Consider the following 13873-nt stretch of genomic DNA (forward strand, 5'->3'; position numbering starts at 1 on the left):
CGCCTCGGGCTTAATGATGCTTTCACTGCTGTTCTCCGACGGGTAGATATTCCTAACCCGAAGGAATTAGGCGAATGCTAGACGGTAGAGTTTATGAGACTCTTGAAAGAGCCGTACCCGAAGGGGTTAAATGCCAAGAACCTTTCAGCCCTCCCGATCCTTTTCTCTATGTTGATGGCGATGGGCCTGGTGAAGACAATCTTCCCTTTTTTGGGAATCTCCTGAGAACTGAAAAACTTAACCTTTTCTTGCTTCCATTTCTGAGAAACTTTTGGAATTTTTATAAACAGTGTTGAATTTTGCGCAACTTTGTGCTTTCTGTAATATTGGTCCTTGTGGCCAAATGTTTTGAATAGTAACTTAACTTGTAGTTGTTTTATTCAAACTGAGGCATTAAGCTTCTTTGTTGACTGGTCCCATGTGTCTTCTCCCCTAGCGTAATGCCTTAGGGTTGATGGTGTTTTGATTTCTCCCGAGCCTTTATTACCAATGGTCCCGAATATGGTCCCGAATGAAGGTCTTGGAGAGAAATGTATCTCATGGAAAAAATTCCATCTCATGAGAGTCTCACTTGGATTTTCACAAGAGGTGGGGAAATACTCCCGAATGGCTACCCGAGTGAGGTTCCGAGTGTAACAACATTGAATAATTCCATCTCATGAGAGTCTCACTTGGACTTTCATAAGAGGTGGGGAAAACTCCCGAGTGGCTACCCGAGCGAGGTCCCGAGTGTAACGCCATTGAATAATTCCATCTCATGAGAGTCTCACTTGGACTTTCATAAGAGGTGGGGAAAACTCCCGAGTGGCTACCCGAGCGAGGTCCCGAGTGTAACGCCATTGAATAATTCCATCTCATGAGAGTCTCACTTGGACTTTCATAAGAGGTGGGGAAAACTCCCGACTGGCTACCCGAGTGAGGTCCCGAGTGTAACGCCATTGAATAATTCCATCTCATGAGAGTCTCACTTGGACTTTCATAAGAGGTGGGGAAAACTCCAGACTGGCTACCCGAGCGAGGTCCCGAGTGTAACGCCATTGAATAATTCCATCTCATGAGAGTCTCACTTGGACTTTCATAAGAGGTGGGGAAACACTCCAGTGGCTACCCGAGCGAGGTCCCGAGTGTAACGCCATTGAATAATTCCATCTCATGAGAGTCTCACTTGGACTTTCATAAGAAGTGGGGAAAACTCCCGACTGGCTACCCGAGCGAGGTCCCGAGTGTAACGCCATTGAATAATTCCATCTCATGAGAGTCTCACTTGGACTTTCATAAGAGGTGGGGAAAACTCCCAGTGGCTACCCGAGCGAGGTCCCGAGTGTAACGCCATTGAATAATTCCATCTCATGAGAGTCTCACTTGGACTTTCATAAGAAGTGGGGAAAACTCCCGACTGGCTACCCGAGCAAGGTCCCGAGTGTAACGCCATTGAATAATTCCATCTCATGAGAGTCTCACTTGGACTTTCATAAGAGGTGGGGAAAACTCCCGAGTGGCTACCCGAGCGAGGTCCCGAGTGTAACGCCTTTGAATAATTTGAAGAGATGCTTGTATATTCTTCGCTATAACTTTCTTCTTGAGAAAAAGGATGTCAACAATGAAGACGTGGATTTATTGAAAATCAAATGGTCTTTCGACTTTACCTGCAAGTGTTACATATTTGGACTAATTCTATTGATAGAATTTCCGAAGGTTCATGGAATTCCAAGTTCGATCAGTTGTCCCTCTCTCGGGAAGATCCGGATGAAGTTGAATTTGCTCAAATTTCTCAACAGGTTCGGCTCTTTGCATAGCTTCTTCATCCCGGTCATCCCGAATTTCAATACTCATTGTATTGCCCGATCTCTCGGCTTTTTTGACTTTCTTAAGATAATTCACATAACATTGTCTGGAGAGTCGTTGATCAGAAGAGCACTCCCCGACTCCCGCTGTGGTTGGAAACTTCAACTTCATATGTGTTGGAGAAACCACCGCCCCTAAGGCGTTAAGAGTTGGCCTCCCGAGTAAGACGTTGTAAGCTGAAAGGTCCCGAACCACCATGAATGTTGCTTGGACGACTGCATCCCGAGGGGAGGTCCCAATCCTTAGATCCAATTGGATGGTCCCTTCAGATATGGCGGACGACCCGGCGAACCCATATAAGTGAGTCCCGCATGGAGTCATCATCTCGTCCTCAAACTTCAATTTCTTAAATGCTTCATAAGATAGTAAGTCGGCGGAAGATCCCGTGTCCACAAGAACTTGGTGAACTTCTCGATTTGCCAATTTCACTTTGATAACTATAGCATCGTCGTGAGGAGAAGTGACGCCCTTGAGATCTTCGTCGATGAAGGTTATTGGATCTGGGCATAAGTCATTTCTTTGTTTTCTTGGCAACTGCATCGATCCAACGAACCGTGCCTTTTGCTTCGCCTTCTTAATGGATTCTTCCGTCGGATTTCCCAAAACAATGTAAATGGGGGAAAACTCCCAAGTGTCGGGTTTCTTCTCGGGATTCTTATCTGCCCTCTCGGGACTTTTGGATCTGAGTCTTTTAGTTGATCTAGGTGGGGACTTCTCTCGATCTTGTCGCTTCTTCTAAAGATACTTTTCAAGATGCCCTTCTTGGATGAGTTTCTCGATCTCGATCTTTAGATTTCTGCACTCATCCGTATGGTGGCCGTAGTCTTTGTGAAAGCGGCAATACTTTGTCATATTCCTATCTTCGGGTCGGGCTCTTATCTTGCCCGGCCACTTCAAGTTTTCTTTATCTCTGATCTGTAATAGAATTTCTGACCTCTTAGTATTAAGAGGTGTAAAGTCTCCATTGGCGAGTCTTTCTTTCCAAACTCCCTTTTTGTCATCTCTTGCCCGAGCATTTGAATTCTGACCTCTTTTTTCCATAATTCTTCTTGTCCTTTACGCCTCTTGTGGACTCTTCTCGGGCTTCAATAACTTCTGCGACCGTTGCTTGTTTTTGGCATTTCTTAAGAAGTGCTCCATAAGTCCTCGGCTTATCTTGGAGCAATACCTCGAGCAAACGTCTTTGGGTCATTCCACTCCATAGCGCATTGTACGCCACTGTATCATCCAATTCTTCAACCTCGATAGCTACTTTATTGAATCTGAGAAGATAGTCCCGAACGGACTCATTTGGTTTCTGCCTAATGGCAAAAAGGCTATCTGCTGTCTTCTTACTCCCGATGCAACTTCGGAATCGGGCAATAAATTTCCTCCCGAGTTCTCAAAAGTTTTGGATGGATCTTGGCGGTAGGCTAGAAAACCATTTTATCGCCGGGCCTTTGAGAGATGCCGGGAAAGTTCGGCATAATAGCTCATCTTCTCGGCCAATAACAGCCATGACAGATTTAAAATAACTAATATGTTCTCGAGGATTGGACTTACCTTCATAGGGAGTGAATGTCGGCTTGATAAAGTTCGGTGGAAGAGGTGCTCTCATGACTTCTTCTGAGAAGGGTTCTCTATCAACCACATCATAGTCGTCATTGAGGTCCCAATCCTCAAGCCATCTCTCCATGGCATCTAATCTTCTCCCGAGACCATGCGCCTCTTGACGTTCTTGCGGAGACTGAATACTTCTAAATCAGAATATTGGGAAGTTGTTCTATGAGAAGATCCATATTGACTAACCGACCCTCTCGGGTTATTAGATCTAGAATGGCCTCTTCCGTGGCTTTCTCCTTCTTGCTCCCGAACTCCTTTTCTGGGTAAATCTTGAGTTTGCCTAAGCCCAGCCAAACGGTGGAACACACTTCCCCTCGACCGATCCTCTCGGGGACGTGGCTCTTCAATATGCACTCCTTGAGATCTTTCTACAACTCGTTTGGCTGGTCGTCTTGGTATTCTGGGATTTCTCCTTTCTTCATTCACCGGACGTTGCCTATCCCGAGTTTGACGGACGGCTTCACGCCTTCGTCCCTCTTGGGAATTTCTGGGGGGTCCGGATGGTACCCCGATTTGATGGACTAAGCCTCGAACAACTCCTTGGAGTTCCAACATTTGTTGTTGGACTTCTCTTTGCATATTCTGCAAATCGGCCACTGTCGCTGGAATTGGAGGTTGACTCGAACCGCCTTCTCCAAATGGAGTTGGAATAGTTAACGGGGGATTCTCCGGAACTCCTTCTTGACCTTCCTCTGGAATAGGAATTTGTCGATCTAGAGAAGGGAGAGTTTGTTCTTCAACACGTCCGTTTTCTGTCTCCCTTTCTCTCGCTCGAGTGAGAATTTGAGAACTTGTCACCTGAGGTGTGGTACGTCTTGTCATGACTTTCTGTGACGTTCCCACAAACGGCGCCAAATTGTTGCGTCTAGAACTTCTTCGAGAGCCGGATATTGAGATGACCACCTTAAGAGCTCTCCAACCAAGTTGGAATATCTGGGATGCCTACACACACAAAGAAAGCAAGAACGGTCCGGCCTAGTTTTGGCCGGGGAACCGCCTCCGACGCTCAAGTCAGCCTAGGCAACAATAATGGTTCTTGAGGGAGTTCTCAAGAACGTAATGAGTAAGTACTCAGATGAAAGTTCTCGTACCTTTCTCCATGTAGGAGGTGGGTTTATATAGAGGTTACCTGGAGGCGGCGATTCCTTAAGTTCCGGATCGATAGTTGAGGAGTGAGTGGAGTAGTGGAATAACGGCTCCTTCTTTGTCGCACCTGATAATGCCGTTATGCTGACTCACCTCCCCAATCTTCGGAATAGATATGCTGAGTGTTTATGCGTAACTAACTCTTCTTGACCTAGTCAAGAAAGTCTTCTGAGAAATGCTAGAGTTGGATATAGATATATATTTTTCCCAAGTGTGGCACTTCTCCAACGAAGAAATGAACCTGCCCAAGAGGGAGGTATCTCTCCCGAATGAGGCCCTCGGGACCTTTTTCAAGGATGAGGTGAGCCATCCCACATGGGAGGTGTCTCTCCCGAATGAGGCCCTCGGGACCTTCTTCAAGGAAGAAATCAGACAACCCAAAGGGGTGCATCTGTCCCGAGTGAGGCACTCGGGACCCTTTATGAGGGAAGAGGTGCACCAGCCCGAGGGAGGTGTATCTCTCTCGAGGGGGGGGGGGACTCGGGACCTTAGTTCCCCACAACACTTTCTTTATACTTTCGAGCTACATTTTCTGTGTGTACTGTGGAGTGATTTTTCCGCCTCACTCTACATTTGATTTATTATATTGGTATCATTTTCCGCACTCTAATTATATTGTTATTCTTTTGAATATTGTCTTGATATCTCAATTAATATAGATGACATTGATTTGGTCTTGTTCATGATTATACTATTGTAAATGTGGGAGGTTGGTTTCCTCGATATTAATCTTCGAGGCTGTGGATCACACACTTGGGTATGCCAAATAGGATAACGGCTGGGTGGATGTGACATGTGTAAACACAAGAATAAAGACATCACAATGTAAAACATAATTCACTCAAATACATTTAAACATATAATTGTAAACATTAATTAACAAATTCTCTTTTGAACTAGATAAGATACATGAAGATGTCTATTTAGAGTAAGTGTGCCTATTTGGACAAAAAGTGAGTCAACCTCTTGAGGTCACACATGGGAATAGGGGTTTGGACAAAGCTTTTTTGGTTGATGGGGATTTGAAACTCATATGGTATGGTCAGGTATAGAAGGTATGGAATTTGTTGAGAAACACACATCAAGACTATGAACAGTTGAAGGAAGACTAAGAACATATTGGGAAATTATAAGTGCCACCCCTAAATTATCTCCTAATATTAATCCCATTTCAAAACAAATCAAAATATTAGGTAAACTCCCATCAACTAGTAGTGTAAAACATTTCGGAAAAATTTGCCTGAAATATGGTGAATTTCGCCCATTACATTATGTGGTGATACGAAAGGTTGGTCGAAAACAAGCTTTACCAAAATCACTGATTTTGCCGACAAACCAGTGAATACTAGCAAAAATTGCCAAAACTTTACCGGACATCTTGACTTCCATTCTTAAGTTGTAGAGTTGTAGATCACCGGTGAGTATGTCGAGTTCTTAGATGGTGCTTCAATGTCTGGTTCTTGCATGGACGCTTCACCTCGCTTGCTCTTTGGAGTTCTTCAAGCCTTTTAATGTGAGCTAAGATCATAGGCCTCTATTGTGGAAGTCCAACTCCCATCTTCAAAAAAAGATGGATTCTTAGAACTCAGAAGTGCATTTCTGGAATAGGCGGAGAACTTTTAGACAAGAAAGACACCATCCAACTGAGGATTAGACTTTGAAGAACAAGACGAGTGCCATTCAAGATAGTCTCATCACCTTCTCTTTTCTGGAAAATAAAAAGCCCCTTCTCGTCTTCCTTCCATCATCCAAGTGAAGAAAATGAGTTGCCATTTGGTATTTCTAGCCACACACGTGGTGGAACTATAGAAAAATGGAGAATTTTTTTAAATAACTTGACATTTAAAAAATAACTTGACGTGTTAAGTCTTTGTTGATAAAATTACTTGACCTTTTAAGACTTGACGTTTTAAACCTTTGCCTTATTATCTTATCAATTTTTTTGGGCGGACAGACGAGACAAACGGACAGAAGGAAATACCCGTGGGAAAATGATCAGAAACAGAGATGCCACCAACGGAACGAGATATGGGTAAGGGGAAACCAAGATTTCAAAAAGCTACATTGCACACCAAAACCGCGATCAAATAGTTTTTGGATGAACCAAAGATTTCATTCCCAACCAAACATCTAATTTATAATACTCCATAGATTTGAAATCTATAGATTTGAATTTTCTATATATTTGAAATCTCCGGACTCATGTAACCAAACACGCCCTTAAATTCTGGACAAAATTGTGCAGATATGTCAACCAGCGAAAGGCAAAATATTGCGGAGACTTCACACCTTGTCAACAAGCTATTTTGTTAGTCAAAGAAAGATACCCCTTGCAGTAATGTCAAGTGTCTATTTTATAACCCTTTAAAGAAGTATTTCAACCCAAAAGGGGGGGGGGGGGGGGGGGGGAATTAAAAGGAGTAACAAAACAAACATCGAATCAACTTGTAGATAGATTGATCAAGAGATCATTGCCACAGCGTTTGGTTTTAAGGTTATTCTTATCTGCATTTGCATTCTCTTCTTGGTAAAAAGAATTCGTTGTTTAAATTCAAAGGGTGAAATAATGGATCTACCTACCATTTTGATTTGTGTATGTGTGAAATTAATATATATTTGGGGTTAACTTGGGGGATGGTTCCCATAATTTCCCAAATACATTTTTATCACCTCATATTATCTGTATTCTACTACTTTAACCTAAAATAACCTACAAGATAGATAGGCTTGAACAGAGCTAGACCGAGCCAATCAAAACATTCAACCCTAACCTTAATTAGGACGAGTTGAAGGTTTTGAGCCACTTGAATCAGTCGTGAGGGCCAAAGTTTTGAGGTCAAACTCTATGCTTAGGGCTGTCTTAAGCAGATTCGAGCCATCAAGACCAAAACTTGTATCCCTCTTCCAGTGAGCATTGTTGTTTGTTGATTTCTATAGATCCTCTTTACCCAACTACCCGTCCTCCCATCTCTTCACCCTCACACATTGGCCTGCCTGTGGTATCCCGTGTACCACTGGCAAACTTGTGTAAGACCCATTGCAAGTATGGGAAGATAGGTGAACAACCGCCTCGGTGGAAGATTTGACCTTGATTTCTATGCGTTTTCTTTAACCATTTCAAGCTTACTTTCACCAAAATAATAATAAGGTGGTAGTTGAACGTACGTGTGAATATGTTAGCTAAACGGTTATAAATAGCTACCATCAAATCTATTAACTAAATCTGAATCGTGCAATAAAATTATTATTTTTCCTCCAATTCTTTATAGGTTAGTTAAGTTAACCTTCTATCACCAGTTAAATTTTCGAAAAGAAAAGAAGAAAAACAACGCTAGTGGTTAGAGTAACATCTCTTTCTTTTTCCTCTGTTCTTTCTCTATTTCTTCATCTGTTCCTTATAACAAGCAAAACAACTCTCCTAATTGACCGTATAAATATCTAGTATGTATATACGAAATAACGAAATCAGAAATTCACATTGAAGGCTCCAAATCAAAATTTCTTCACATGAGATATTTTTCACCACACATTCCCTCACCATAGAAAACCAGAAACGAAAAAATAAATTTAAGAAAATAGAGAAATACCTAAAGAATTCACTTAAGAATAATGGGATGTGAGACAATGGAGAGATAATTTACCAGAAATAGTTGAGAATCCAAAGCAAAAAAGCAACAATCATCATTGTGAGAAACATTGAGAGGGTTTGCGAGTGAGACAAGGGGAAATGATGTAAGTAGGACAAGAGATCTGATATTCTGTCATCGAGAGGGTTTGTGAGTGAGACGAGAAAAAATGAAATACTTGTGAAATGAGATTTCATTTTCACTTCTTCGAGACGACAACAAAAAAACTACTTGAGTCATAGGGTTTTCAGTGATGAACTCCTAGCTTGATGAGCGCAGGTAAAATGGGTTTTCAGTGAAGCCGATAGAAAAGTAACAGAGGAAGAAGAAAGAGACATTACCGACAACGAGAATCCACTGAGTAGGTATTTTATTGGATGATCCAGATTTAGTTTAACAAATCTGCCGGTGAATATTTATAGCCATTCATATAACCTATTCACACGTCCATCCAACTACACTTTAGCCTAATAATAATAATAATAATAATAATAATAATAATAATAATAATAATAATAATAATAATAATAATAATAATAATAATAATAATAATAATAATAATAATAACTTTTACAAACTTTTTATAAAGAAAAATGAAATAAATTAGGATAAATATCACCTACCACCCTCTTAGCTGAACAAAATAGCACATAGACCCCCTCTTAGTTGGATAATGTCACTTACCTCTCCTCTGTTAACTTTCTCGGTTAAATTTAACTTTTACCATTAAATATTTTTCTAAAAACCCAAATTACCATTGGTTTTTAAACATTTTTTTAGTTTAAACCCTAAATTACCGTAATCACCCTAGCAGTTAAAATACTAAATTAACTTCAATTAAAATAATTGTTGAAAACCAAAATACCATAGTTAAAACCCAAATTATCTTTAAGGGATAATTATTGTTGCCCCCTTATACTTTGATTTTATTACTACTTCAAACCCTGTACTTTTTAAAATTGCTAATCCAACCTTTAACTTTGTCTACAATTATTAATACCCCATAGTTTACTGATGATGTGGCATCTATATATATGTTTTTCAAAATCTAAAAAATAACACTGCAATTATCTTTTTACTTATTTACTATTTTGATTAACTATGGAGTAAAATTAATTTTAAATTAACTTTTCTTTTTAAAAAGAAACCACTTAATAAAGGAAAGATGTGATCACCAACAAGGGTTGGTCCAAGTGGTAAGCAACTTGGTCACCTTAAGCAAGGTTCCGGTATCGAAACCTTGTGGATGCAGAACATCCCCGCTGGGAGACTCACCCACCACAGCTAGGTGTGCTACCCGAGTCGAACATTGGATTAGTCAGGGCAAAACCTTGGAAACCGGGGTTGGCAACCAAAAAAAAAAAAAAAAGGAAAGATGTGATTTTTCTTCTCCAAAAAGAAATCACCAAAATAAATGAAAGATGTAATTAAACAAAACTTAAAATAGAAACTAAAATATTAAGAAATATCAAATTTAAGTCAAAGTTTGAAATTGAAAATCACCTAATATATGTTGATCATTATGTATGTTACGAAATTTTCTATCAATTAGCATCTTATATACTAATTTGTTTGTAAAATTTTCATCATAGTGATTATGAAAAATTTAAGGGGAATGTGTTTTCAACAACCATAAGTATGTGGTCCCACCAAATCCAAAACTAATTCTAAAATATAGGGATAATTACTATTGCCCCTTATACTTTGGTTTTATTATTAATCAAACCCCCTTCTTTGTGAAATTACTATTGCCCCCCCTCACTTCTAAAGGTGTTAAGTGGCTGTTAACATCAAATATGAAATGTCTATTTTGCCCTTAAAATTAAGAAGTAAAAAAATATGGCATTACCCTCATTTATAGAAACTATATTGTATGTCAATTATATCCTTAAAATCTTATATTTTAGAATTAGTTTTGGATTTGGTGGGACCACATACTTATGATTGTTGAAACTTTCATATTCCATTTAAATTTTTTGTAATCACCATGATGGAAGTTTTATAAACAAATTTGCATATAAAATCTAATTGATAGAAAATTTGGTAACATACATAATGGTTAGCATATATTAGGTGATTTTCAATTTTCAGCTTTGAATTAAATTTGATATTTCTTAATATTTTAGTTTCTATTTAATTACATCTTTCCTTTATTTGGAATTTATTTTTAGAGAAAAAAAATTCACATCTTTTCTTTATTTGGTGGTTTCTTTTTAAAAAATAAAAGTGAAATTAAATTAAATTTTTTCTTATTAAGAGTAGTATTATAACTTGAAAAAAGAGCAAATAAATAAAAAGATAATTGCATGGTTATTTTTGGGATTTTGAAAAAATATATAGATGCCACATCATCAGTAAATTGATGGAGCTTAATGGTAGGGGGCATTAGTAATTGTTGACAAAGTTAAATGTTGGAATATTAATTTTAAAAAGTACAGAGGATAAAGTAGTAATAAAATCAAAGTATAAGTGGCAATAGTAATTATTCCTAAAATATAAGATTTTAAAGATATAATTGACATTTAATATAATTTCTATAAATGAGGTAATGCAATATTTTTTTACTTCTTAATTTTAAGGGCAAAATAGACATTTCATATCTGATGTTAACAATTACTTAACACCGTTAGAAATGTGGGGGACAATAGTAATTTCACAAAGAAGGGGGTTTGATTAGTAATAAAACCAAAGTATAAGGGGATAATAGTAATTATTTTTATCTTTAATTATTAAAACCCCAATGTACCCTATTTTTTTTAATTTTCTCAAACAACTAAAAAAACGCACTACTTGATAATCAAAATGCAATTTAAATTGAGAAGATGAAGCGTCAATTCTCTCTCTCTCTCTTCTTCTTTTTTTTTCTTTTCTTTTTAATGTTTAAAGTAAAGAATCGAAGTTAATTAAGGGTGTTTTGGTCAAGATATCTCAATTTAAATTGCATTTTGTTATAAAGTAGTACATGTTTTTTTTTTTTGATAAAATAATAATAAAAAAGGTATGTTAGGGTTTTAATAATTAAAAATAATTTAAGTTTTAACTATGCTATTTTGGTTTTTAACAATTATTTTAATTGAGGGTAATTTAGTATTTAACTGCTAGGGTGATTACGATAATTTAGGGGTTGGGTTTTAATAATTAAAAATAATTTGGGTTTAACTATGGTATTTTGGGTTTTAATAATTACTTTAATTGAAGGTAATTTAGTATTTTAACTACTAGAGCGATTATAATAATTTCGGATTTAAACTAAAAAAAAAATTAACCAAGTTTAGTTTGGAGTTTTAAAAAAATATTTGACAGTAAAAGTTAAATTGAACCGAGAAAATTAACTGAGATGATGAGGTGTTTAATATATTTGCTAGTTAACCAGAATTAAGTAACATTATCCAGCAGCCACGAGGGGCACTCTAAGTGCGACTTGTTCAGCTAAGGAGGTAGGTGATATTTACTCAATAAATAAAAACGACTGCATAGTCGCAGCCTGAAGGGCAACTGCTCGCCCTTCTTAGTCTCTCTAAAACCGAATCCAAGTAGTTGCAATTTGTTCAGTAGATGTTCAGAAATCGAAATAATCTTGGAGGAAATTCAAATCTGAACTAATCACCACCATGTGATGATCCATCATCCAGCCCCACATCATCCTGCAGTGCAGATTTTAACATCTATATGCAATCTCACCTTTATATATTCACGAAAGCCCACCAAAGAGCAGAGTCTCAGGTTGGAAGTTGGTTTCAGTTTCCTTGCTTCAGTTCCTATCTTTTCTCGTCTTCGAGAGGTTAAAAAGAAAGAAAGAAGCCTTCTTGGTTCTTTCAATCTCTCTCTCTCTCCCTCTCCCTCTCCCAGCCCACCTTCAAGCCAAATGGAGATGACGAAGATCGACATTCTCTGTCGATTAATCTGCCCATGCTTCTTTTCCAGCTGCGCCGCCACCTCCACCACCACCAAAACCAACAAGAAACGCATGAGCGCGTCCCTGAGAGATGACATCCAAGAAGATCGAAACAAGCAAAGGGAAAAGACAACTACAATCACAGAAGCAGAAGAAGACGAAGAAGAAAGTGTGAACAACGATGGTCATCCACACTTGCCGGCCAGACCGTCGAAATCAATGGTTATAGGCACCATCTACGGCCACCGGCGCGGCCGTGTCTTGTTCTCCATCCAACATGAACGTATCAGTTCTAAACCCTCTCTCCTTCTGCAATTCTCCATCACCACCAACCATCTTGTCAAGGAAATGCAATCTGGGGTCCTTCGAATTTCACTCAACTGTGATCGAATCGACATGAGAACCCAACCACTGCACTCAGTACCTGTGTGGACAATGTACTGTAACGGACACAAGGTTGGTTTTGCTGTGCGAAGGAAGGCAACGAATATAGATCGTAAGATCTTGAAGACCATTCGATTGGTATCTTTTGGGGCTGGTTTCATTCCAACTGATCCTACCGACGATGATGGTGAAGTCATGTACATGAGAGCCGATTATGAACGAGTCGTTGGGAACTCCGACACGGAATCGTTTCATCTCCTTAACCCGGTTGATTGCTCTGATCAGGAACTCAGTATTTTCTTGATGAGGTAACTCGGTCTTCCATCTTCTTGATTCCATTTATTTTGGAAAGAAAGGGCTCCCAGGAGAAGTTTTCTGTATTTTCATGAGTTTCAATTCGGTGTAAAGAGAGAAATGCACAAGCAAAATGGTTCGATATAGAATTGATGCCTCCATTGACCTATCTGTGCCTTTTGGGTGGAAGCTTTGAAGCAACCTTTTTATGGAATAGAAGTCACGCGATCACAGTGGATGATGATCAGTGATTAGGAAGATCGGTTGGTCCGGCTGTTTGGTCTACTAAACCAAGGTGGACCGGTGGACCAAGAACAGGAAACACTTTTCAACAACAGACTTCCCTTGGAGCTGGAAATTATAAACAATTATTATGGTCGAACCAAAATAGAACTATAAATAGGTTTCGGGAATTGATTCCTAAAAGCCTCTAAGAAGCTTATTACCTGCTAGCGTGCAATGAAAAAAAACCCTTTTGAATCAGTTCCCAACCTTTGGAAGAATCCTTTAGAAAACCCAGAACTATAGATTCAATGGTGGAATTATTTAGTTTGAAGACTAGGCATTCTAGTACAAATATAGGCCAGTCATAATGGAAATGATTCACGGGGATCTAATATGACCACCTTGGTCTATCTTGCTATTGTAATATTACTACAGAAGCCGGCAGGCTCTGCAGGCACAATTCCAGAACGCGATCCGCTGTTGTCCATGCCAAGGAACAGAAAGCAGCTAAGTTATTAAAATCTAAGCTATCGTTTAATGGGACTCCCATACTCTCGAGGGATTGAGTTTAATTGTATCGTTAGTGTGACAACACTACTTCTGCACAAATTTCTTAGGCAATTGCAGAACCAATTGTTGAGTCTCAGATTTAATCCTGGTCCCGACGTAGTAGGATTGACTCCCGAGCAAGCGCGGGCCGACTTGGATGCCAGACAACCGCCTCCGATGACTAAGTCAATCAGCAATCAGATTAAGGTCCCGAGTGAGTGTTGCTTAGGGATTCACTAGAAAATGTTTGTCTTACCCAAGGGGCGAATCCTCGTTAAATAGTGCATCAATTACCTTATTTAAAGCC

General features: G+C 39.0%; 1 protein-coding gene across 1 annotated transcript; it reads left to right on the top strand.

Moving 5' to 3' along the window:
• Nucleotides 1-12076: 12076 nt before the first annotated feature.
• On the top strand, nucleotides 12077-13058 carry LOC149024326 (MIZU-KUSSEI-like protein (Protein of unknown function, DUF617)). Its single transcript, XM_089144623.1, has one exon. The coding sequence runs from the start codon at nucleotides 12085-12087 to the stop codon at nucleotides 12808-12810; it is 726 nt and encodes a 241-aa protein (XP_089000749.1). The 5' UTR covers nucleotides 12077-12084; the 3' UTR covers nucleotides 12811-13058.
• The last annotated feature ends 815 nt before the right edge of the window (nucleotides 13059-13873 follow it).

The sequence above is a fragment of the Hakea prostrata genome, chromosome 2, assembly GCF_041222555.1.
Source record: "Hakea prostrata isolate BN-2017 chromosome 2, UWA_Hpros_2, whole genome shotgun sequence".
Classification (NCBI taxonomy): domain Eukaryota; kingdom Viridiplantae; phylum Streptophyta; class Magnoliopsida; order Proteales; family Proteaceae; genus Hakea; species Hakea prostrata.

Bases quoted from the DNA above. Each gene is read 5' to 3' on its own strand.
- LOC149024326 (XM_089144623.1), top strand. From the start codon at position 12,085: ATGGAGATGACGAAGATCGACATTCTCTGTCGATTAATCTGCCCATGC.